We start from the raw sequence: 23527 nt of genomic DNA on the forward strand, positions 1-23527 counted from the left end.
ACACACACCCCCACCCCACACACACCCCCACCCCACACACCCCCACCCCACCCCACACACACCCCCACCCCACACACCCCCACAACACACACCCCACACCCCCACCCCACACACCCCCTCCCCATACATCCCCATCCCACACCCCCCACCCCACACACCCCCACCCCACACACCCCCACCCCACACACCCCCACCCCACCCCACACACACCCCCACCCCACACACCCCCCACCCCACACACCCCCCCACCCCACACACCCCCACCCCACACACCCACACACACCCCTGTGCCTCCCCCACCCCTGACCCGTCTCTCTGTTCCCACAGCCGCCCCGTACTGGGTGAGGAAGCCGCAGGACGGGGTGTACTGGCCGGGGGAGAACGTGCTGCTGGACTGTGACGTGGACGCCAAGCCCAAAGCCCACATCCGCTGGAGCGTCAACGGCGTACCCCTCAACGGTGAGGGGGGGACGGGGGAGGGGCAGGGGCAGGGGGAGGGGGAGGGGGAGGGGCAGGGGGAGGGGGAGGGGGAGGGGCAGGGAAACTGGAGGTGGAGGGGTCAGGGGGGGGGGGGGGGGGGGAGACGGGAGGGGGAGGGGGAGTAAGGTGAGGAGATGGAGGGGCAGGGAGGGGGTTGAAGGGGTGGGGTGGGGTGGAGTGGGGAAGGGGAGCTGAAGGGTCTGGGTTGGGCGTAAGGTCATCAGTGATAGGAGCAGAATTAGGCCATTCGGCCCATCAAGTCTACTCCGCCATTCAATCGTGGCTGATCCATCTAATGACTTAGATGAAGGGATTAAAAGTACCATTAGCAAATTTGCAGATGATACTAAGCTGAGGGGTAGTGTGAATTGTGAGGAAGATGCAATAAGGCTGCAGGGTGACTTGGACAGGTTGTGTGAGTGGGCGGATACATGGCAGATGTAGTTTAATGTAGATAAGTGTGAGGTTATTCACTTTGGAAGTAAGAATAGAAAGGCAGATTATTATCTGAATGGTGTCAAGTTAGGAAGAGGGGATGTTCAACGAGATCTGGGTGTCCTAGTGCATCGGTCACTGAAAGGAAGCATGCAGGTACAGCAGGCAGTGAAGAAAGCCAATGGAATGTTGGCCTTCGTAACAAGAGGAGTTGAGTATAGGAGCAAAGAGGTCCTTCTACAGTTGTACCGGGCCCTGGTGAGACCGCACCTGGAGTACTGTGTGCAGTTTTGGTCTCCAAATTTGAGGAAGGATATTCTTGCTATTGAGGGCGTGCAGCGTAGGTTCACTAGGTTAATTCCCGGAATGGCGGGACTGTCGTATGTTGAAAGGCTGGAGCAATTAGGCTTGTATACACTGGAATTTAGAAGGATGAGGGGGGATCTTATTGAAACATAGAAGATAATTAGGGGATTGGACACATTAGAGGCAGGAAACATGTTCCCAATGTTGGGGGAGTCCAGAACAAGGGGCCACAGTTTAAGAATAAGGGGTCGGCCATTTAGAACGGAGATGAGGAAGAACTTTTCAGTCAGAGAGTGGTGAAGGTGTGGAATTCTCTGCCTCAGAAGACAGTGGAGGCCAGTTCGTTGGATGCTTTCAAGATAGAGCTGGATAGAGCTCTTAAGGATAGCGGAGTGAGGGGGTATGGGGAGAAGGCAGGAACGGGGTACTGATTGAGAGTGATCAGCCATGATCGCATTGAATGGCGGTGCTGGCTCGAAGGGCTGAATGGCCTCCTCCTGCACCTATTGTCTATTGTCTATTGTCTATTGTCCCTCCTAACCCCATTCTCCTGCCTTCTCCCCGTAACCCCTGGCACCCGCACTGATCAACAATCTATCCATCTCTGCCTTAAATATACCCACTCATTCCTGGGATGGTTCTTGTAAACCTCCTCTGGACCCTCTCCAGAGCCAGCACGTCCTTCCTCAGATATGGCCACTGAGGCCGGAGATGGGGCCGCGGGATCTTGCTGTGCGCGTGTGTTTCTGGTGTCGAACGGGAGGTGAGGGGGAGGGGGAGGGGAAGGGGCGGTGTAAAGGTGGCGCTGCCAGGGCTCGGCCTGCGCCCCGCTGCTCACGGCGGGTTTATTCCTGGCAGAGACGGACTCGGACGGGCGGAGGACGGTGACGGGCAGCAGGGTGGTGCTGACGGCAGTGAAGCCGGAAGACACGGCCGTCTACCAGTGCCTGGCGGAGAACCGGCACGGCAAGCTGCTGGCAAACATCATTGTGCAGGTCATCGGTAGGTCCGGGGCTCCGGCACGCCGGCCGGCATCTGGGGCTCACTCTCACTGTCCCTGTACTCCACGCACCGTCCCGGTACTCCCACACACTGTGGTGCTCACATACACTGTCCTGGCACTCCCACACACTGTCCTGGCACTCCCGCACACTGTCCCGGTACTCCACACACTGCAGTGCTCCCACACACCGTCCCGGCACTCCCACACACCGTCCCGGCACTCCCACACACTGCAGTGCTCACACACACTGTCCCGGCACTCCCACACACTATCCCGGCACTCCCACACACCGCGGTGCTCACCCACACACCGTCCCTGTACTCCCACGCACCGTCCCTGTACTCCCACACACCGTCCCTGTACTCCCACACACTGTCCCTGTACTCCCACACACCGTCCCTGTACTCCCACACACCGCGGTGCTCCCACACACCGTCCCTGTACTCCCACACACTGTCCCTGTACTCCCACACACTGTCCCTGTACTCCCACACACCGCGGTGCTCCCACACACCGTCCCTGTACTCCCACACACCGTCCCTGTACTCCCACACACCGTCCCTGTACTCCCACACACCGTCCCTGTACTCCACACACACCGTCCCTGTACTCCCACACACCGTCCCTGTACTCCCACACACCGTCCCTGTACTCCACACACACCGTCCCTGTACTCCCACACACCGTCCCTGCACTCCCACACACCGTCCCTGTACTCCCACACACTGTCCCTGTACTCCCACACACCGCGGTGCTCCCACACACCGTCCCTGTACTCCCACACACCGTCCCTGTACTCCCACACACCGTCCCTGTACTCCACACACACCGTCCCTGTACTCCCACACACCGTCCCTGCACTCCCACACACCGTCCCTGTACTCCCACACACCGTCCCTGCACTCCCACACACCGTCCCTGCACTCCCACACACCGTCCCTGTACTCCCACACACTGTCCCTGCACTCCCACACACCGTCCCTGTACTCCCACACACCGTCCCTGTACTCCCACACACTGTCCCTGCACTCCCACACACCGTCCCTGCACTCCCACACACCGTCCCTGTACTCCACACACCGTCCCTGTACTCCCACACATCGTCCCTGTACTCCCACACACCGAGGTGCTCACCCTCACCGTCCCGATACTCTACACACCGCGGTGCTCACCCACACCGTCCCGGCACTCCAACACACTGTCCCGGCGCTCGCTACCACGCACTACGACACACACACAGCTCCCGGCTCTCTGGTCTTCGGGGATGAGTAAGGGTCGGCTCAGTGGATTCCCCCCCTGCAGGCTGGGCTGGGAGCCCCTGCCACACACCACAGATATCCAGTCCACTCCTGCCCTGAAAATAGCTCAGCAGGACAGGCAGTATCTCTGGGTAGAAGGAATGGGTGACGTTTTGGGTCTGAAGAAGGGTCTCGACCCGAAACGTCCCCCATTCCTTCTCTCCAGTGATGCTGCCTGTCCCGCTGAGTTACTCCAGCTTTTTTGTGTCTATCTGCAGTTCCTACACACCGTTCCTGCCGTGCCTGACAACTAACCCACACCCACAGACTGTCTATTTCTCCGGCTCTGCCTGAGGATGATATGTTTCCCTCTTGTCCTTTTCCAGTGCTGCCGACTCAGATCCTCACCCCCTCTGACCTGGAGTACCAGTTTGTGGAGAAGCAGACTGCCTACATCCACTGTAAAGCCTTCGGGGAACCCACACCCAAGATCGCCTGGTGAGTGAGTGCTGGTGATGGTGCCTCGGTGATGTACCTCTGTCGATGATGTACCTCTGTCGCTGGGGTACAGATTCAATGCTTCATTTATTATCACCTGCAGCAAGGTACCGTGAGCTTCTTGCGTGCGGATCGTGAGATTATTGCCGTACATAAGTACAATACCTGGTTCGCACATCATGCATAGAAACAGCCCACTATATGCAAGAGTCACCACGTTCTGGCAACACTTCACAATCCCGGCTGCAGCTGGCCACCAAGGCCCATTGCTGCCTTCGCCTCTGTCCGATCGCACCTCTGCTCGCCCAGCAACCTTCAACCTTTGTGCCCCGTACACAGGCAACGGCCAGGCCCACATGCCCAGTCGCACATGCACACGCCCACGCACACGCAAATGCCCCATCGTGCACACGCAAGCACCCAGTGTCCTCTGATTCTCAATTCCCCTACTCTGGGCAAGAGACTCTGTGCGTCTACCCGATCTGTTCCTCTATCAGATCACCCCTCATCCTCCTGCGCTCCAAAGAATAGAGACCCAGCCTGCGTAATCTCTCTCTGTAGCTCAGGCCCTCAAGTTCTGGCAACATCCTTTAAAATCTTCTCTTCACATGTGACACCACTTTCAGGGAACTGTGTACCTGCACTCCTAGATCCCTCTGCTCTCCAACACTCCCTGTCTACCTGTGACGTCACATTCAGGGAGCTGTGTACCTGCGCTCCTAGATCCCTCTGCTCTACAACACTCCCTGTCTACCTGTGACACCACTTTCTGGGAACTGTGTACCTGCGCTCCTAGATACCTCTGCTCTACGACACTCCCTGTCTACCTGGGAACTGTGTACCTGCGCTCCTAGATCCCTCTGCTCTACAACACCCCCTGTCTACCTGGGAACTGTGTACCTGCGCTCCTAGATCCCTCTCTGCTCTACGACACTCCCTGTCTACCTGGGAACTGTGTACCTGCACTCCTAGATCCTTCTGCTCTACAACACTCCCTGTCTACCTGGGAACTGTGTACCTGCACTCCTAGATCCCTCTGCTCTACAACTCCCTGTCTACCTGTGACGTCACATTCAGGGAACTATGATCAAGCACTCCTAGACTCCTCTGCTGTACGGGTGCGAGCCTGTTTGACCTCTCCTTTGTCCGTAGGAGCAAGGAGGACATGACGACTGTGCTGCAGGGCGATCGCTACTTCCAGTACACCAACGGGACGCTGCGCATCGTGGACGTGCAGGGAGGCAGATGCCGGGGGCTACACCTGCAACGCCTCGAACGGTGTTGGCACCGACTCCTTGTTGGCTGCACTGGACATCAAAAGTAAGCACCCGCGATGGGGGCGGTGAGATGTACACAGATCATCCGTGTGTCCTCTACACACCCCCACCCCTAAACCAGGCAACACATCTTGGCCCACGCCAAACACTTTAACCCCTCCCCCCCCCCTCACCCCCACACTGACCTTTCCTCCTTTGTGAGAGTGAGGCCCAGCGCAAATTGGAGGAACAGCACCTCGTTTGGGCAGTTTACAGCCCAGCGGTATGACTGGATTTCCCTAACTTTAAGTAAACCTTGCATCCCCTGTCTCTCCGCCCCCCCCTGTCCCCCACCTCCCCCTGTCCCCCCCACCCTAGTCGTCCTGCTAGTTCCACTGCTCCTTGCATCCCCTCTCTCTCTCCGCCCCCTGTCCCCCCACCCTAGTCGTCCTGCTAGTTCCACTGCTCCTTGCATCCCCTCTCTCTCTCCGCCCCCTGTCCCCCCACCTTAGTCGTCCTGCTAGTTCCACTGTTCACATCCTTGTACTGGGGGACTGATTGTGGATGATCAGCCTTGATCATATTGAATGCAGTGCTGGCTCGAAGGGCCGAATGAATGGCCTCCTCCTGCACCTGTTGTCTATGTTTCAATCCACCCTTTCGTTCTCACCTCTTCCCCAGCCAACAATGGGCCATTGTGGGCTCCACCTTTCCTGGGTCGGCTCTGATTTGTTCTGTACCTTCTCATGCCCGTAGTTTCCCTCACCGCTGTCTCTCAGTCTGTGTGTGTGCGTTGGCAGCTTCTTGCTTGCAGGAGTTTAATTGCCCCCCTCCATTGCCCTCGTGCAGTGTCCAGCGCGTGTGGCCTGTGCCGTACACTCACTGACCCCCCCTCCTCTCTCCACTGTGTGCCTGTGCCTTACACTCACTGACCCCCCCCCCGCTGTGTGGCCCGTGCCTCACACTCACTGCCTCCCCCCCCCACTGTGTGGCCCGTGCCTCACACTCACTGACCCCCCCCCTCTCCCCGCTGTGTGGCCCTGTGCCTTACACTCACTGACCCCCCCCCCGCTGTGTGGCCCGTGCCTCACACTCACTGCCCCCCCCCCCCACTGTGTGGCCCGTGCCTCACACTCACTGCCCCCCCCCCTCCCTGCTGTGCGGCCCGTGCCTTACACTCACTGACCCCTCTCCCCGCTGTGTGGCCCGTGCCTTACACTCACTGACCCCACCCCCACTGTGTGGCCCGTGCCTCACACTCACTGACCCCCCCCCCTCTCCCCGCTGTGTGGCCCGTGTCTCACACTCACTGACCCCCCTCTCCCCGCTGTGTGGCCCGTGCCTTACACTCACTGACCCCCCCCCCCACTGTGTGGCCCGTGCCTCACACTCACTGACCCCCCCCCCTCTCCCCGCTGTGTGGCCCGTGTCTCACACTCACTGACCCCCCTCTCCCCGCTGTGTGGCCCGTGCCTCACACTCACTGACCCTCTCCCGCTGTGTGGCCCGTGCCTCACACTCACTGACCTCTCCCCGCTGTGTGGCCCGTGCCTCACACTCACTGACCCCCCCCCCCGCTGTGTGGCCCGTGCCTCACACTCACTGACCTATCCCCGCTGTGTGGCCCGTGCCTCACACTCACTGACCCCCCCCCCCCGCTGTGTGGCCCGTGCGTACACTCACTGACCCCCCCCCCCTGCTGTGTGGCCCGTGCCGTACACTCACTGACCTCTCCCCGCTGTGTGGCCCGTGCCTCACACTCACTGAGCCCCCCCCCGCTGTGTGGCCCGTGCCTCACACTCACTGACCCTCTCCCCGCTGTGTGGCCCGTGCCTCACACTCACTGACCTCTCCCCGCTGTGTGGCCCGTGCCTCACACTCACTGACCCCCCCCCCCCCCGCTGTGTGGCCCGTGCCTCACACTCACTGACCCTCTCCCCGCTGTGTGGCCCGTGCCTCACACTCACTGACCTCTCCCCGCTGTGTGGCCCGTGCCTCACACTCACTGACCCCCCCCCCCCGCTGTGTGGCCCGTGCCTCACACTCACTGACCTATCCCCGCTGTGTGGCCCGTGCCTCACACTCACTGACCCCCCCCCGCTGTGTGGCCCGTGCGTACACTCACTGACCCCCCCTCTCCCCGCTGTGTGGCCCGTGCCGTACACTCACTGACCCCCCCCCGCTGTGTGGCCCGTGCCGTACACTCACTGACCCCCCCCTGCTGTGTGGCCCGTGCCGTACACTCACTGACCCCCCCTCTCCCCGCTGTGTGGCCCGTGCCGTACACTCACTGACCCCCCCCCGCTGTGTGGCCCGTGCCGTACACTCACTGACCCCCCCTCTCCCCGCTGTGTGGCCCGTGCCGTACACTCACTGACCCCCCTCCCCATCCTCTCTGCTGTGTGTGGCCCGTGCCTTACACTCACTGACCCCCCCCTCCGCTGTGTGGCCCGTGCCGTACACTCACTGACCCCCCCCCCCCGCTGTGTGGCCCGTGCCTCACACTCACTGACCTCTCCCCGCTGTGTGGCCCGTGCCTCACACTCACTGACCCCCCTCCTCTCTCCACTGTGTGCCTGTGCCTTACACTCACTGACCCCCCCCCCGCTGTGTGGCCCGTGCCTCACACTCACTGCCCCCCCCCCCCCACTGTGTGGCCCGTGCCTCACACTCACTGCCCCCCCCCCTCCCTGCTGTGCGGCCCGTGCCTTACACTCACTGACCCCTCTCCCCGCTGTGTGGCCCGTGCCTTACACTCACTGACCCCCCCCCCCACTGTGTGGCCCGTGCCTCACACTCACTGACCCCCCCCCTCTCCCCGCTGTGTGGCCCGTGTCTCACACTCACTGACCCCCCTCTCCCCGCTGTGTGGCCCGTGCCTTACACTCACTGACCCCCCCCCCACTGTGTGGCCCGTGCCTCACACTCACTGACCCCCCCCCTCTCCCCGCTGTGTGGCCCGTGTCTCACACTCACTGACCCCCCTCTCCCCGCTGTGTGGCCCGTGCCTCACACTCACTGACCTCTCCCCGCTGTGTGGCCCGTGCCTCACACTCACTGACCCCCCCCCCCCCCCGGCTGTGCGGCCCGTGCCTCACACTCACTGACCTCTCCCCGCTGTGTGGCCCGTGCCTCACACTCACTGACCCCCCCCCCCGCTGTGTGGCCCGTGCGTACACTCACTGACCCCCCCTCTCCCCGCTGTGTGGCCCGTGCCGTACACTCACTGACCCCCCCCCCGCTGTGTGGCCCGTGCCGTACACTCACTGACCCCCCCCCCCGCTGTGTGGCCCGTGCCGTACACTCACTGACCCCCCCTCTCCCCGCTGTGTGGCCCGTGCCGTACACTCACTGACCCCCCCCCGCTGTGTGGCCCGTGCCGTACACTCACTGACCCCCCCTCTTCCCGCTGTGTGGCCCGTGCCGTACACTCACTGACCCCCCTCCCCATCCTCTCTGCTGTGTGTGGCCCGTGCCTTACACTCACTGACCCCCCCCTCCGCTGTGTGGCCCGTGCCGTACACTCACTGACCCCCCCCCCCCCCGCTGTGTGGCCCGTGCCTCACACTCACTGACCTCTCCCCGCTGTGTGGCCCGTGCCTCACACTCACTGACCCCCCCCCCCGCTGTGTGGCCCGTGCGTACACTCACTGACCCCCCCTCTCCCCGCTGTGTGGCCCGTGCCGTACACTCACTGACCCCCGCCCCGCTGTGTGGCCCGTGCCGTACACTCACTGACCCCCCCCCCGCTGTGTGGCCCGTGCCGTACACTCACCGACCCCCCCTCTCCCCGCTGTGTGGCCCGTGCCGTACACTCACTGACCCCCCCCCCGCTGTGTGGCCCGTGCCGTACACTCACTGACCCCCCCTCTCCCCGCTGTGTGGCCCGTGCCGTACACTCACTGACCCCCCTCCCCATCCTCTCTGCTGTGTGTGGCCCGTGCCTTACACTCACTGACCCCCCCCTCCGCTGTGTGGCCCGTGCCGTACACTCACTGACCCCCCCCCCCCACTGTGTGGCCCGTGCCGTGCACTCACTGACCTCTCCCCGCTGTGTGGCCCGTGCCTCACACTCACTGACCCCCCCCCCCTCTCCCCGCTGTGTGGCCCGTGCCTCACACTCACTGACCCCCCCTCTCCCCGCTGTGTGGCCCGTGCCGTACACTCACTGACCCCCCCCTCTCCCCGCTGTGTGGCCCGTGCCGTACACTCACTGACCCCCCCCTCCGCTGTGTGACCCGTGCGTACACTCACTGAACCCCCCCCCCGGCTGTGTGGCCCGTGCCTCACACTCACTGACCCCCCCCTCCCTCTCCCCGCTGTGTGGCCCGTGCCTCACACTCACTGACCCTCTCCCCGCTGTGTGGCCCGTGCCCCACACTCACTGACCTCTCCCCGCTGTGTGGCCCGTGCCTCACACTCACTGACCCCCCCCCCCCGCTGTGTGGCCCGTGCCTCACACTCACTGACCTATCCCCGCTGTGTGGCCCGTGCCTCACACTCACTGACCCCCCCCCCCCGCTGTGTGGCCCGTGCGTACACTCACTGACCCCCCCTCTCCCCGCTGTGTGGCCCGTGCCGTACACTCACTGACCCCCCCCCCCCCGCTGTGTGGCCCGTGCCGTACACTCACTGACCTCTCCCCGCTGTGTGGCCCGTGCCTCACACTCACTGACCCCCCCCCCCCGCTGTGTGGCCCGTGCCTCACACTCACTGACCCTCTCCCCGCTGTGTGGCCCGTGCCTCACACTCACTGACCTCTCCCCGCTGTGTGGCCCGTGCCTCACACTCACTGACCCCCCCCCCGCTGTGTGGCCCGTGCCTCACACTCACTGACCTATCCCCGCTGTGTGGCCCGTGCCTCACACTCACTGACCCCCCCCCCCCCGCTGTGTGGCCCGTGCGTACACTCACTGACCCCCCCTCTCCCCGCTGTGTGGCCCGTGCCGTACACTCACTGACCCCCCCCCCCGCTGTGTGGCCCGTGCCGTACACTCACTGACCCCCCCCCGCTGTGTGGCCCGTGCCGTACACTCACTGACCCCCCCTCTCCCCGCTGTGTGGCCCGTGCCGTACACTCACTGACCCCCCCCCGCTGTGTGGCCCGTGCCGTACACTCACTGACCCCCCCTCTCCCCGCTGTGTGGCCCGTGCCGTACACTCACTGACCCCCCTCCCCATCCTCTCTGCTGTGTGTGGCCCGTGCCTTACACTCACTGACCCCCCCCTCCGCTGTGTGGCCCGTGCCGTACACTCACTGACCCCCCCCCCCCAGCTGTGTGGCCCGTGCCTCACACTCACTGACCTCTCCCCGCTGTGTGGCCCGTGCCTCACACTCACTGACCCCCCCTCCTCTCTCCACTGTGTGCCTGTGCCTTACACTCACTGACCCCCCCCCCGCTGTGTGGCCCGTGCCTCACACTCACTGCCCCCCCCCCCACTGTGTGGCCCGTGCCTCACACTCACTGCCCCCCCCCCTCCCTGCTGTGCGGCCCGTGCCTTACACTCACTGACCCCTCTCCCCGCTGTGTGGCCCGTGCCTTACACTCACTGACCCCCCCCCCCACTGTGTGGCCCGTGCCTCACACTCACTGACCCCCCCCCCTCTCCCCGCTGTGTGGCCCGTGTCTCACACTCACTGACCCCCCTCTCCCCGCTGTGTGGCCCGTGCCTTACACTCACTGACCCCCCCCCCCCACTGTGTGGCCCGTGCCTCACACTCACTGACCCCCCCCCTCTCCCCGCTGTGTGGCCCGTGTCTCACACTCACTGACCCCCCTCTCCCCGCTGTGTGGCCCGTGCCTCACACTCACTGACCTCTCCCCGCTGTGTGGCCCGTGCCTCACACTCACTGACCCCCCCCCCCCCCGGCTGTGCGGCCCGTGCCTCACACTCACTGACCTCTCCCCGCTGTGTGGCCCGTGCCTCACACTCACTGACCCCCCCCCCCGCTGTGTGGCCCGTGCGTACACTCACTGACCCCCCCTCTCCCCGCTGTGTGGCCCGTGCCGTACACTCACTGACCCCCCCCCCGCTGTGTGGCCCGTGCCGTACACTCACTGACCCCCCCCCCGCTGTGTGGCCCGTGCCGTACACTCACTGACCCCCCTCTCCCCGCTGTGTGGCCCGTGCCGTACACTCACTGACCCCCCCCCGCTGTGTGGCCCGTGCCGTACACTCACTGACCCCCCTCCCCATCCTCTCTGCTGTGTGTGGCCCGTGCCTTACACTCACTGACCCCCCCCTCCGCTGTGTGGCCCGTGCCGTACACTCACTGACCCCCCCCCCCCCCCGCTGTGTGGCCCGTGCCTCACACTCACTGACCTCTCCCCGCTGTGTGGCCCGTGCCTCACACTCACTGACCCCCCCCCCCGCTGTGTGGCCCGTGCGTACACTCACTGACCCCCCCTCTCCCCGCTGTGTGGCCCGTGCCGTACACTCACTGACCCCCGCCCCGCTGTGTGGCCCGTGCCGTACACTCACTGACCCCCCCCCCCGCTGTGTGGCCCGTGCCGTACACTCACTGACCCCCCCTCTCCCCGCTGTGTGGCCCGTGCCGTACACTCACTGACCCCCCCCCCGCTGTGTGGCCCGTGCCGTACACTCACTGACCCCCCCTCTCCCCGCTGTGTGGCCCGTGCCGTACACTCACTGACCCCCCTCCCCATCCTCTCTGCTGTGTGTGGCCCGTGCCTTACACTCACTGACCCCCCCCTCCGCTGTGTGGCCCGTGCCGTACACTCACTGACCCCCCCCTCCACTGTGTGGCCCGTGCCGTGCACTCACTGACCTCTCCCCGCTGTGTGGCCCGTGCCTCACACTCACTGACCCCCCCCCCTCTCCCCGCTGTGTGGCCCGTGCCTCACACTCACTGACCCCCCCCTCTCCCCGCTGTGTGGCCCGTGCCGTACACTCACTGACCCCTCTCCCCGCTGTGTGTCCCGTGCCTCACACTCACTGACCCCCCCCTCTCCCCGCCGTGTGGCCCGTGCCTCACACTCACTGACCCCCCCCCTCTCCCCGCTGTGTGGCCCGTGCCGTACACTCACTGACCCCCCCTCCGCTGTGTGACCCGTGCGTACACTCACTGAACCCCCCCGGCTGTGTGGCCCGTGCCCAACACTCACTGCCCCCCCCTCCCCGCTGTGTGGCCCGTGCCTCACACTCACTGACCCCTCTCCCCGCTGTGTGGCCCGTGCCTCACACTCACTGACCCCCCCATCTCCCCGCTGTGTGGCCCGTGCCTTACACTCACTGACCCCCCCCCCGCTGTGTGGCCCGTGCCGTACACTCACTGACCCTCCCCCCGCTGTGTGTGGCCCGTGCCTTACACTCACTGACCCCCCCCGCTGTGTGGCCCGTGCGTACACTCACTGACCCCCCCCCCGCTGTGTGGCCCGTGCCTCACACTCACTGACCCCCCCCCTCTCCCTACTGTGTGGCCCGTGCCTTACACTCACTGACGACCCCCTCCCTCTCCGCTGTGCGGCCAGTGCCTCACACTCACTGACCCCCCCCCCGCTGTGTGGCCCGTGCCTTACACTCACTGACCCCCCCTCTCCCCGCTGTGTGGCCCGTGCCTTACACTCACTGACCCCCCCTCTCCCCGCTGTGTGGCCCGTGCCCTACACTCACTGACCCCCCCCCCCCCCCCGCTGTGTGGCCCGTGCCCTACGCTCACTGACCCCCCCCCCCCCCCAGCTGTGTGGCCCGTGCCGTACACTCACTGACCCCAGGGCCGTTTTTACAGCATTATGGGCCCCCGGGCAAAGCAGTGTACTGGGGCCCCTACCGTTACTCTCCCCCACCCCCCTTTCCCGACCAGCCCCCCCCTGTCGTGCCGGCGAAAAGCACTTACCGAAAAGCACTTAGCGATGGACAGGGTGCTACATTGTTGCGAAAAGCACTTACAGATGGCTGTGAGAAGCACTTAGGGACCGAAAATGTTGCAAAAAAAGCACTTATTGAACCTACATTTTTAAAGTAGTATTTATTTATTGCAAGTCACTTAACATACACAGATCAGCATGGGGCCCCTATGCTCGTGGGCCCCCGGGCAAGTGCCCATCATGCCCATGCGTTAAGACGGCCCTGACTAACCCCCCCTCCGCTGTGTGGCCCGTGCCTTACACTCACTGACCCCCCCCTCTCCCCGCTGTTTGTGGACAGACGCGAGCCAGATTGTGGAGGCACCGCGAGACCAGCACGTCCAGCGGCTGCATGCTGCGACCTTCAGCTGTGTGGTGGAGGTGGACCCCTCACTGCCCCCTCCCTCACTGCAGTGGAGCAAGGATGGACAGACCGTCGACGAGGCCGATGATGATGACAGCAAGTAAGTGCTGGGGCGGGGGGGGGGAGCGGGGAATGTGCAGGGAGGAACTGCAGGGTAGTGGGGCCTGGAACGTGCTGCCAGGGGTGGTGGTAGAGGCAGATACGATAGTGGCGTTGAAGAGGCCTTTAGATGGAAGTGCAGGGAACAGTGGGGTGTGGATCAAGGCAGGCAGAGGAGGTCAGTTTAACTTGGCATTATGTTCAGCACGGACACTGTGGGCCGAAGGGCCTGTTCCTGTGCTGTACTGTTCTATGTGGGAAGCAACTGCAGACGCTGTTTTAAACCGAGATAGACACAAAAAGCTGGCGTGACTCAGCGGGACGGGCAGCATCCCTGGAGAGAAGGAATGGGTGACGCTTTTGGGTCGAGACCCTTCTTCGCCTCTTGACCCGAAACGTCACCCGTTCCTTCCCTCCAGAGATGCTGCCCGTCCCGCTGAGTTACGCCAGCTTTTGTGTCGATCTGGGGGGATGGAGGGATGGAAATGGAGAGGAGAGGAAAGATGAAAGGAGGGAGGGGGCAGGTTGTGGGGCTGTGGAGGCCAAGATATTGGGTGGAGATTGATAGGGTTCTTGATTAGTAAGGGCATCAGTGGGGTTGAGAAGGAAGGATAGGTCAGCCATGGTGGAGTATTGATGGGCTGGGTGGTGCTTGAGGTAGTGTCTCCTGCAGGTCCCGCTGACGGTGGGGAGGGCAGTGCCTGCGATGGACCGGGCAGTGGCCAGCCAACGCCGGTCTCTCTAACACCTGACCTTGCCGACAGGTATCACATCCGCGAAGGCCTCCTGAAGGTCAAAAGCGTTGGCTACGAGGACGAGGGGATGTACAAGTGTGAAGCCAGCTCGCTCCTGGACTCCGTGACGGCCAGCGCTCAGCTCATCGTGGTCGGTACGTATCCTCCCCCGTGGCAGAGTCCAGTTAACCTGCCCTCCTCTCCTCTCCCCTCCCCTCCCCTCCCCTCCCCTCCCCTCCCACAGTGTAATCCAGTGCAACCCACACACACGGCCCCATCACAGCAAGGCAGTGCAGGCACAGCAGCTTTACCAAACTGATGAAGAAACTGCTCATCCTGGTTTACACACCAAAAGACACAGAGTGCCGGAGTAACTCAGCGGGTCAGGCAGCATCTGTGGAGAACATGGATAGGTGACGTTTCACAGAGTGCTGGAGTAACTCAGCGGGTCGGGCAGCATCTGTGGAGAGAAGGAATGGGCGACGTTTCGGGTGAGAGCAAAACAAAGCAGAAACATTCTGGCTAGTTCATGCATCAGTGCGAAGAAGGGTCTCGGCCCAAAACGTCACCCATTCCTTGTCTCCAGAGATGCTGCCCGTCCCGCTGAGTTACTCAGGCATTTTGTGTCTACGGTTTAAACCAGCATCTGCAGTTCCTTTCGACACCGAACAGTACAGCACAGGACCAGGCCCTTCGGCCCACATTATCTGTGCGGAACATAATGCCAAGTTAAACTGATCTCTCTGCCTGTACTTGATCCCCACCCCTCTGTTCCCTGCACACTCTCGTATCTGCCTCCACCACTACCCCTGGCAGCACGTCCCAGGCCCCAGCACCCTCTGTGTGAAATAAGTCTGATTCAGACAGTGTGGGAAGCCATCCCCTGAACCTGAACCTGCACGACAACCTTATGCCGTCCCCTCCCTGTGCGTAATCTCCCCCCCCCCACACCTGACAGTACCCATCCCCCTCTGCTCCAGCCGCCAACACCCTCCACGGCGATGTGGAGAGAGGGCAGCAACGTGCCCCTGGATTGTGGCTGCCTTTCATTCCCTCTACTACTGGCACCATTCCCACACCTCACACCCAGCCCCCTCCCCTAAACCACACCACCATCCCTTCCCACCACACGTTCCCCACCCCTACACAACTAACACCCCCCCTCCCCACACCTCTCACCCCCTCCCCCCAAACCCATAACACCCCCTCCCCCCAAACCCATAACACCCCCTCCCCACCCCCCCAACCCACAACACCCCCTCCCCAAACCCACAACACCCCCTCCCCAAACCCACAACACCCCCTCCCCAAACCCACAACACCCCCTCCCCAAACCCACAACACCCCCTCCCCCCAACCCCACAAGACCCCCTCCCCACCCCCCCAAAACCTCCCCACACCTTTCCTCCCCCCAAACCTCCCCTCCCCCCAAACCCGCCGATACTTCCCCACACCTCTTACACCCCCCCAAAACCTGCCATGATACCTCCCCTCGCCTGCCTCCCTGCTCATGCCTTCCCACCCAGCTTCAGCCTCTTTGCAACACTCACCCCACCCCCTCCTCCTCCCCCCACCCCACACTCAACCCCCCCTCCTCCCCCACCCCACCCCCCTCCTCCCCCTCCTCCCTCATCCCCCCTCCTCCCCCACCCCACGCTCACCCCCCCCCCTCCTCCCCTCACTGTTTCACCCGCCGCCTCTGTTGTTTCCCAGACTACCCGGACCCGCCCTTCGACCTGCAAGTGGACGGCTTCACGGCCCGGGAAGCCCTGCTGTCCTGGACCCCGGGGAACGACCACAACAGCCCCATCGAGCGTGAGTGCCTGCCTACCTGCTGGGGGCACGGCTGGGTAGGGGGCTGGGGCACTGGGTGCCTGCTGGGGGCACGGGGCACGGCTGGGTGGGGGGCTGGGACAGTGGGTGCCTGCTGGGGACACGGCTGGGTGGGGGGCTGGGGCAGTGTGGGTGCCTGGGCAGCTATGTGCGTGTGGGAGAGTGAGTGGATGAGTGTGTGTGAGAGCGAGTGGGAGAGCGAGTGGGAGAGTGAGTGGGAGAGAGTGGATGAGTGTGTGAGAGTGGGTGGGGTGTGAGGGTGGGCACTGTAAGGGTGCAGTGTGACTGGGTGCTGTATCTCCAGTCACTGACTGGTGGGGGGGGTGTGGAGGGTGTGAGGGGAGGGGAGGTGGGCACGGTAAGGGTGCTGTATCTCCAGTCACTGACTGGACTGGTCCGGGGGGTGGGTGGGGGGGTGGGGTGAGGTGCCGTCTCTAACCGCTCCCTGTGCCCGTGCAGGATTCCTGGTGGAGTTTGAGGAGGACCTCTTTGAGCCGGGCATCTGGCAGCTGCTGCAGATGGTGGAGGGAGATCATCACGAGGCACAACTGGACCTCTCCCCCTACGTCAACTACAGCTTCAGGGTGGTGGCCGTGAACCGCCTGGGCCGCAGCGAGCCAAGCCCCGCCACACAGCACTACATGACACCGCCGGCAGGTGGGTGTGGGCCGCACGGATGGGCTGAAGGGCCGTCTGCAGAGGAGGGAGGAGGGGCTGCTGTGTGCTGAAGGCAGGAGGGAGGACAGGTACACAGTTCATGAAAGTGGCGTCACAGGTAGACAGGGAGTGTTGTAGAGCAGAGAGGGATCTAGGAACGCAGGTACACAGTTCCCAGGTAGACAGGGAGTGTTGTAGAGCAGAGGGATCTAGGAGCGCAGGTACACAGTTCCCAGGTAGACAGGGAGTGTTGTAGAGCAGAGAGGGATCTAGGAGCGCAGGTACACAGTTCCCAGGTAGACAGGGAGTGTTGTAGAGCAGAGGGATCTAGGAGCGCAGGTACACAGTTCCCTGAAAGTGGCGCCACAGGTGCGGAGATTTATGAAGATCTTGCCAGGATTGAGGGCGTGCAGCGTAGGTTCACCAGGTTAATTCCCGGAATGGCGGGACTGTCATATGTTGAAAGACTGGAGCGACTAGGTTTGTATACACTGGAATTTAGAAGGATGAGAGGGGATCTTATCGAAACGTATAAGATTATTAAGGGGTTGGACACGTTAGAGGCAGGAAACATGTTCCCAATGTTGGGGGAGTCCAGAACCAGGGGCCACAGTTTAAGAATAAGGGGTCGGCCATTTAGAACTGAGATGGGGAAAAACTTTTTCAGTCAGAGAGTTGTGAATCTATCCAGCTCTCTCTTGAATGCATTCAGACGCTTGGCCTCCACTGCCTTCTGAGGCAGAGAATTCCACAGGACGTACCTTTAGAATGGCGGTGAGAGGGAATGTCTGCAGCCAGACAGTGGTGAATCTGTGGAACTCATTGCCGCAGGCCAAGTCAGTGGCCACTGACAGGTTGTTGATTAGTGAATGGTTATGGGGAGAAGGCAGGAGAATGGGGTTGACAGGGATAGATGGCTCAGCCTCTGCTCCTGTGTCTTGTGGACTGATGGAGATCTGGGGTGCAGACGAGGCTGGATCTGCCGTCTGCTGATGTGCCATTTGTCTCTGATGTCCAGCTCCGGAGAAGAATCCCGAGGGAGTGAAAGGAGAAGGATCTCATCCCAGCAACATGATCATCACGTGGCAGGTAGGCAGCCCCTGTGCCCACCGACCCACTGGGCTGGGCACGTTCACCACTCCCCCTCCCAGCTTGCCTCTCAAACGACAGCAGTATCCACTCAGAGCCGGCAGGAACAGCTACTGATTACAGCGCAGTGCTCCCTCCCTCCTCACCGCCCCTCCCTCCCTCCCACAGCGCGGCATTCCCTCCCTCCTCACCGCCCCTCCCTCCCTCCCTCCCTCCCACAGTGCGGCACTCCCTCCTCACCGCCCCTCCCTCCCTCCCACAGCGCGACGCTCCCTCCTCACCGTCCCTCCCTCCCTCCTCACCACCCCTCCCTCCCTCCTCACCGTCCCTCCCTCCCTCCCACAGTGCAGCACTCCCTCCTCACCGCCCCTCCCTCCCTCCCTCCCTCCCTCAGCGCGACCCTCCCTCCCACAGCACGGCGCTCCCTCCCTCCTCACCGCCCCTCCCTCCCTCCCTCCCTCCCTCCCTCCCACAGTGCGGCACTCCCTCCTCACCGCCCCTCCCTCCCTCCCTCCCACCGTGCGGCGTTCCCTCCCTCCCACAGCGCTACGCTCCCTCCTCACCGCCCCTCCCTCCCTCCCACAGCGCGGCGCTCCCTCCTCACCGTCCCTCCCTCCCTCCCTCACCGCCCCTCCCTCCCTCCCACAACGCAGCGCTCCCTCCCTCCTCACCGCCCCTCCCATAGCTCAGTGTTCCCTCCCTCCCACAGCTCAACGCTCCCCCCTCACCGCCCTCCCTCCCTCCCACAGCGCGGCACTCCCTCCCTCCTCACCGCCCCTCCCATAGCTCAGTGTTCCCTCCCTCCCACAGCTCAGCACTCCCCCCTCACCGCCTTCCCTCCCTCCCACCCACAGCGCAATGTTCCCTCCCTCCCACAGTGCAGCGCTCCCTCCTCACCGCCCCTCCCTCCCTCGTCACCGCCCCTCCCTCCCTCGTCACCGCCCCTCCCTGCCTCCCTCCCACCACGCGGCGCTCCCTCCTCACCGCCCCTCCCCCCCTCCCACCGCGCGGCGCTCCCCCCTCACAGTCCCCGCTGTAACAGGGTGGGTGCTGTGTTCAGGTGCTGAAGGGGCTGGACTGGAACGGGCCGGGCCTGCAGTACGAGGTGAAGTGGAGACGCCAGGATGTGGAGGACGAGTGGAAGGAGCTGGTGGTGGAGAGCCCCCCCTACCTGGTGAACGCCACTCCCACCTTCGTGCCGTACCAGATACAAGTGCAAGCCATCAACGAGGAAGGCTCAGCCCCAGAGCCCCACACCGTCATCGGCTACTCCGGCGAAGACTGTAAGTGCCGCGCTCACCCCACGCTGTCCCAACGCTGACCGGCGGGCGTGGAGCGTGACCCGCCGTTAATAACAACCCCCTCCTCTCTTCACAGATCCTCTGCACAGCCCCAAGTCCGTCACGGTGGAGAACGTCAGCTCCTCGTCTGTGAGAGTGAAGTGGACGCGGGTCCCCATAGAGTCGCTGCGTGGCCTCCTGCGTGGATACAATGTAGGTTCACACGTCAGAGCAGAACAAGGCCCCTCAGCCCCACCATTCAGTCACGGCCGATCTATCCCTCCCTCTCAACGCCATGCTCCGACCGTCTCCCACTTACCCTTGACACCCAACTCATCAAGAACATGTCAATCTCAACCTTAAAAATACCCAATGACTTGTCCTCCACCGCCACCTGTGGCAACGAGTTCCACAGATTCACCACCCTCTGGCTAAAGAAATCCCTCCTCAATCCCAGTTGAACACACATCCTTCTGTTCTGAGGCTGTGCCCTCTGGTCCTGGACTCTCCCACTAGTGGAAACATCCTCTCCACGTCCACTCTATCCAGGCTGCTCACTATTCGGTGAGTTCAATGCAATCCCCCGCCTCATCCTTTGAAGCTTTGTACCACCAATGAGAGAGCGGTCCTGACCTCCCATCTCCCTCGTTGGAGAACCTCAGACTATCTTCAATCAGACTTTACTGGACTTTATCTTGCATTATTCCCTTTGTCCTATATCTGTGCACAGTGATGCATAGTCTTTACACTGATAGACACAAAATGCTGGAGTAACTCAGCGGGACAGGCAGCATCTCTGGAGAGAAGGAATGGGTGACGTTTCAGGTCGAGACCCTTCTTCAGACTTTACGCTGAATGATAGCACGCAACACACATGCTTTTCACTGTACCTTGGTGCTTGTGACCAACTAAACTGAACTAAAATAAACCAAACCAAACCAAACTAAACTTCATACTTCACGGGTCTGTAGAAGGGTCTCGATTTGTCACCTATCCATGTTCTCCAGAGATGCTGCCTGAGCCGCTGAGTTACTCTTAACTAAACTAAACTAAACTCCAGTGAGTACACGCCCACAGCCGTCAAACACTGATCACGCGTTAGACAATAGACAATAGGTGCAGGAGGAGGCCATTCGGCCCTTCGAGCCTGTACGCACCGCCATTCAATGTGATCATGGCTGATCATTCTCAATCAGTACCCCGTTCCTGCCTTCTCCCCATACCCCCTGACTCCGCTATCCTTAAGAGCTCTATCTTGCTCTCTCTTGAATGCATTCAGAGAATTGGCCTCCACTGCCTTCTGAGGCAGAGAATTCCACAGATTCACCACTCTCTGACTGAAAAAGTTTTTCCTCATCTCCGTTCTAAATGGCCGACCCCTTATTCTTAAACTGTGGCCCCTGGTTCTGGACTCCCCCAACATTGGGAACATGTTTCCTGCCTCTAACGTGTCCAACCCCTTAATAATCTTAATCCGATCATCCCTGTAAACCTTAACCCAATCATCCCCGTAAACGTGGTGTGGACCCTCTCCAAGGCCGGCAAGTCCATCCTCAGATGCGTGGGGCCCAAAGCTGCCGGCGATACTGCAATCCTGCCTCTCCCCTTTTCACAGATCAGCTACTGGGAGCATCAGAGCACCGGGCGACACCACCAGGTCTTTCACGGGGACCACAACCACGCCCTCATCAAAGAGCTCAAACCTTACACCACGTACGACCTGGAGGTGAGGGTGTTCAACAGCAAAGGGGAATCTCCCCTCAACGACACTCCGTACCAGTTCATCACCCCTGAGGGAGGTAAGCACATACGTGATAGAATTAGGCCATTCAGCCCATCCTCCCCCATCCAATCATGGCTGATCTATCTCTCCCTCTCAACCCCATTCTCCTGCCTTCTCCCCATAACCCCTGACACCCGTACTAATCAACAATCTATCCATCTCTGCTTTTAAAACATACATCGACTTTTGGCCTCCACAGCCTTCTGCAGCAATGAATTCCACAGATTCACCACCCTCTGACTAAAGAAATTCCTCCTTATCTCCTTCCTAAAGGAACGTCCTTTAATTCTGAGGCTGTGCCCTCTGGTCCTATCGGGAGCCCCGACGTGGCAACTCCAACAGCCTGACCGCGGGACAAGACGGCAGGGAAGAGAAAAATACATTTTGGCCTTCCATCACAGTGAGGAGGGACTGGAGGAGACTCACTGTGATGGATGTTTCTTTTTGTTTGGTGTTAGTTGTGATTGTATGTGTTATAATAATAATAATAATAATAATAATAATATTCATTTATTGTCATTGCAACGAGTACAACGAAATTTAAAAAATAGCCAATCCTGACGGTGCGTACAAACATATATGCAATAAATGCAAAAACAAATAAATACATAAATACAATTAAATACAATTATATTAAGTACAAAGATTTTTTAGTGTTGCCTAGTCCAAAGGTAGTGTTCAGTTCTCGTATGGCCCTGGGGTAAAAACTGTTCTTAAGTCTGTTTGTTCGGGATTTTATCGACCTGAAACGTCGACCAGAGGGCAGATGAACAAACAGACGGTGGCCGGGGTGGGATGGATCTTTTATTATTTTGCCTGCTCTACTGAGGCAGCGTAGGCTGAACAGGTGCTCCAGGGAGGGCAGTGAGCAGCCGATGATTTTCTGGGCCGTCGTGATGACCCTCTGAAGGGCCTTCCTGTCCTTTTCTGAGCAGCTGGCATACCATGTGGTTATACAGTATGCCAGCACACTCTCGATGGAGCAGCGATAGAAGGACAACATGAGCTTCTCCTGCAGGTTGGTTTTCCTGAGGATCCTCAGGAAGTGGAGTCTCTGCTGTGCCTTCTTTACTGTGGTGATGGTGTTGGTAGACCAGGTGAGATCCTCTGCGATGTGCGTACCCAGGAACCTGAAAGCTGGTACCCTTTCCACACAGACCCCATTGATGTAGAGTGGGTCGTAATCTCCACTGGTTTTCCTAAAGTCAATTATAAGTTCCTTTGTTTTGGAGGAGTTCAGGACCAGATTGTTCACTGAACACCATGCTGCCAGCCTTTGGATTTCATCCCTATAGGCTGTCTCATCTCCTTCTGAGATGAGTCCAACCACAGTCGTGTCATCCGCGAACTTGATGATGGTGTTGGTGGGATGGGTGGGGGCGCAGTCGTGAGTGTAGAGGGAGTAAAGGATGGGGCTCAACACACAGCCCTGTGGTGAGCCGGTGCTCAGTGTAATGGTGGAGGAGAGGTGAGGGCCTATTTTGACTGTCTGGGGGCGGTTGGTCAGAAAGTCCTTGATCCATTTGCAGATGGTTTGGGAAAATCCAAGGTCGGAAAGTTTGGTGACCAGTCTGCTCGGGATGACCGTGTTAAAGGCAGAGCTGAAGTCGAGGAAGAGCATCCTCACATAGCTCCCCTGGTGTTCAAGGTGGGTCAGTGCAGTGTGAAGAGCAGTGTCGATGGCATCCCCTGTAGACCTATTTGCTCTGTAGGCAAACTGGTGTGGGTCGAAGGTGGGTGGGAGGCTGGCTTTGATGTGCTGCAGGACCAGTCTCTCGAAGCACTTTGTGATGACCGGTGTGAGTGCTACCGGACGGTAGTCGTTAAGACTGCTGATGACAGACTTTTTCGGCAGTGGGATGATTATGGCGGACTTCAGGCAGGGAGGGATGGTGGATTTTAAAAGGGACAGGTTGAAGATTTTTGTGAAGACCTCAGATAATTGGTCTGCACATTCCCTCAGCACTCTGCCCGTCACACCATCGGGGCCTGCAGCTTTCCTGGGATTCACTGCTCTGAGCACGCGCTTAACATCATACTCCTGCACAGTGAAGGTGTTGCTGTCAGGTGCTGGAGAGGGTGTAATGTCTGCCACTGTAGCTTTCACCTCGAAACGAGCAAAGAAACAGTTAAGTTCCTCAGCCAGCGAGGCGTCGCCGTCGGCAGTCGTGCGGTTGCTGGTCTTGTAGTTGGTGATGTGCTGGATGCCTTGCCATACCCGCCGTGGGTCATTGTTGGAAAAGTGGTCTTCAATCTTCCTCTTGTAGGACGCTTTGGCATCCTTGATGCCTCTCTTCAGGTTGGTTCTAGCAGCACTGTATAGAGCTCTATCACTAGACCTGAAGGCGGTGTTACGGTCCTTGAGGAGAGACCTGACATCCTTTGTCATCCAGGGTTTTTGATTTGGGTACAACCGGATGCGTTTGTCGACGGTGACATTGTCAACACAGTTTTGGATGTAGCAAAGTACAGTTGATGTGTACTCCTCCAAGTCCTGATCCTCAAAAATATCCCAGTTGGTCCTTTCGAAGCAATCCTGCAGCTGCGAGGAAGCTCCTTCAGGCCATGTCTTAACAGTCTTTATGGTGACTGGAGCTTTCCTCC

General features: G+C 60.9%; 1 protein-coding gene across 1 annotated transcript in view; it reads left to right on the forward strand.

Annotated features, from left to right (window-relative positions):
• LOC144611174 (neural cell adhesion molecule L1-like) overlaps positions 1-21529 on the forward strand; it is a 71266-nt gene extending 49737 nt beyond the window's left edge. The window contains exons 7-19 of the mRNA XM_078430228.1: positions 328-459; positions 2080-2223; positions 3849-3960; positions 5113-5240; positions 13386-13548; positions 14312-14436; positions 15995-16096; positions 16574-16771; positions 17790-17860; positions 18921-19143; positions 19238-19353; positions 20756-20939; positions 21197-21529. Coding sequence (XP_078286354.1) covers positions 328-459; positions 2080-2223; positions 3849-3960; positions 5113-5240; positions 13386-13548; positions 14312-14436; positions 15995-16096; positions 16574-16771; positions 17790-17860; positions 18921-19143; positions 19238-19353; positions 20756-20939; positions 21197-21270 — 1772 coding nt within the window. The 3' untranslated portion in view covers positions 21271-21529. The remainder of the gene's footprint in view (positions 1-327; positions 460-2079; positions 2224-3848; positions 3961-5112; positions 5241-13385; positions 13549-14311; positions 14437-15994; positions 16097-16573; positions 16772-17789; positions 17861-18920; positions 19144-19237; positions 19354-20755; positions 20940-21196) is intronic.
• Positions 21530-23527: the final 1998 nt, after the last annotated feature.

The sequence above is a fragment of the Rhinoraja longicauda genome, chromosome 39 (assembly GCF_053455715.1).
Source record: "Rhinoraja longicauda isolate Sanriku21f chromosome 39, sRhiLon1.1, whole genome shotgun sequence".
In the NCBI taxonomy this organism is placed as follows: domain Eukaryota; kingdom Metazoa; phylum Chordata; class Chondrichthyes; order Rajiformes; family Arhynchobatidae; genus Rhinoraja; species Rhinoraja longicauda.